The sequence below is a fragment of the Spizellomyces punctatus genome (assembly GCF_000182565.1).
Source record: "Spizellomyces punctatus DAOM BR117 chromosome Unknown supercont1.8, whole genome shotgun sequence".
NCBI lineage: Eukaryota > Fungi > Chytridiomycota > Chytridiomycetes > Spizellomycetales > Spizellomycetaceae > Spizellomyces > Spizellomyces punctatus.
The window spans coordinates 1,005,539-1,007,535 of NW_015971544.1; the positions used below are offsets into that span (position 1 = coordinate 1,005,539).

The window sequence follows — 1,997 nt, forward strand, 5'->3', positions numbered from 1 at the left end:
GCGGCTTTAGGGAAAGGGCGCTATTGTCCATCCCCTCGGATCTTTTAAACCCAATATGCAGCAAGGAGAAACAACGGCATCTCCGCTCCTTCAAAAAAGGTTTAATCTCCACACTCTTGGCACATGGATGAGTTTCATTTGCTCTTTGGCTCTCCGTCAGATTTTCAAATGTTTGACTGACTGATCAGAGATTGTCGTATTGCAGATCAGGGTGGTCTTTTCTCCGGTTCGACCGTACACCCCCGCCATTTCCGTGATGATCCCACCCCAGCCCCCCCGTCCTTCTCCTTCTCCATGCCCATCTCCTTCTCCGTCTCCCCCCCTTCACGGATGACAACGTCCACAGGGGGACATTTCAAGGCGTTTTTCACGGCTGCACACCTTGGTTGATTAAAGGGGGGGAAGGAGATGAAAGTTGGTGGCACAGTCACGTATTCAGACCTTGCACCAAAAGTGTTCAAAAGTGGTTGATGAACTGGTCGTTTCTTCCGTTTTTTAAAAACAATCGACGACGACGATATTCTTGAAAAACCTTGTTCAAAAAGCCAAATCCAATCTTTTGTTGTTCATTCCGCCCCAATACGCCATCATCTTTTCCCCACCCAACCCTTTTGCTGCCATCGTTCATCGCGTTTTTCCTATTCAAACAATTGAAAGCAACTCCCCTCAATTGCCCAACTCTTCCATACTCCCCCTTTGGGGTTTCCTTTGTGCTTTGATGACAGCAGGGGCCAAGGGAGGGGCAGCTGACGAATTACCCTTGAAAAGCTTGTCGTTGTTTATCCGGATGTGCGTGTTGCTTTGTTTATGTTTTTTTTTGATTTTTGGTTTTTTAAACCCTCGGATATTGACTCGTTGCAAAAACAAAAAACGTCACAGTTTGGTTTGGGGTGGATGAAAAGGTGTATTTAGAAAGTTGCTTGTACTGTTTTCTTATATGTTTGGGGAGGATATACGGCTATGGTGTTGCCAGTTATGCCAAACGACACGGAGACCCACCAGATGGGAACTCGACTGGAGATGCGATGGTCTTGGGAGCTGGTTCTCATTTCCTATGTCGTTTCCGTATTGGTAAAATCCCCTTTTTGCCAACCTCTTTGCATTGGTTTGTCTGGCTAAACTGTTGATGGTATTTGGCTTATATAGGGATCTTACACAACAACCCAACTCATGTGCCAAGTCCACAAATCCAAATCACGGACAAAATCCCTCGGATGGATCTTGATGGCCTCGATCACATTCGGCGGATGCGCGATATGGAGTATGCATTTCGTAGGGATGATGGCCTTGGATATCGGGATTCCCATAACGTTTGATGTGGGGTTGACGATTGCGAGTGTTGTTGTTGCTGTTGTTGCAACGTTTGGGACGTTTGCGTTTGAGGTGCTTTGGGTGGGGGGATATGTACAGGTCAAGGATTTGGATAAAGAGGAGCGGGGGAGCACTATGACGTTGGTGGATGAGGAGACCATTTTGGACATGCCCATGATAGAGGGATCGAGACGATGGACCCTTTCGGGTGCCTTTATGGAGGATGGTGGGTATGCCCCTTCAGATGCAATGGGGAGACCCAATCTGGATCATCTTCTTCCTACCCCGCTTGGCACGCCGCAAGCTTTCTCGAATCGCATATGTGGGACATGGGCGTTAGGGAGGTTTGTATGGACGTTTTGGGAAACGTTGTCTGCGAGAATTGTCTTCAAGGGGCTCTTGTTGGGATTTACGGTAGTCGGGATGCATTACACGGGGATGATGGCCATGAGGATGGACGCAGTGATTGTGTGGGATGGATGGGTGGTTGTACTGAGTGTTTTGGATGCGTGGTTTGTCTGTGTCGTTGCATTTTGTTTTAGTAAGTTCTCCTTTGAATTTTTGTCAAATCTCTATTTCGGATGTCGGATGCTGACTTTTTATTTTTAGTGCCAATTGAAGTGGATCTTGTCAAGCAGTTTATGTTCAGTCTTATTGCCGGTGCCGGTGTAGCTGTCATGCATTAC

General features: G+C 47.2%; 1 protein-coding gene across 1 annotated transcript in view; it reads left to right on the top strand.

The window, feature by feature from the left end:
- Window positions 1-338: 338 nt before the first annotated feature.
- Window positions 339-1,997, top strand: part of SPPG_09266 (uncharacterized protein) — a gene marked incomplete at its 3' end in the record, with an annotated part of 3,762 nt that continues 2,103 nt past the window's right edge. Inside the window, exons 1-4 of the mRNA XM_016757423.1 lie at window positions 339-789; window positions 880-1,071; window positions 1,147-1,852; window positions 1,921-1,979. Coding sequence (XP_016607870.1) covers window positions 961-1,071; window positions 1,147-1,852; window positions 1,921-1,979 — 876 coding nt within the window. The 5' untranslated portion in view covers window positions 339-789; window positions 880-960. The remainder of the gene's footprint in view (window positions 790-879; window positions 1,072-1,146; window positions 1,853-1,920; window positions 1,980-1,997) is intronic.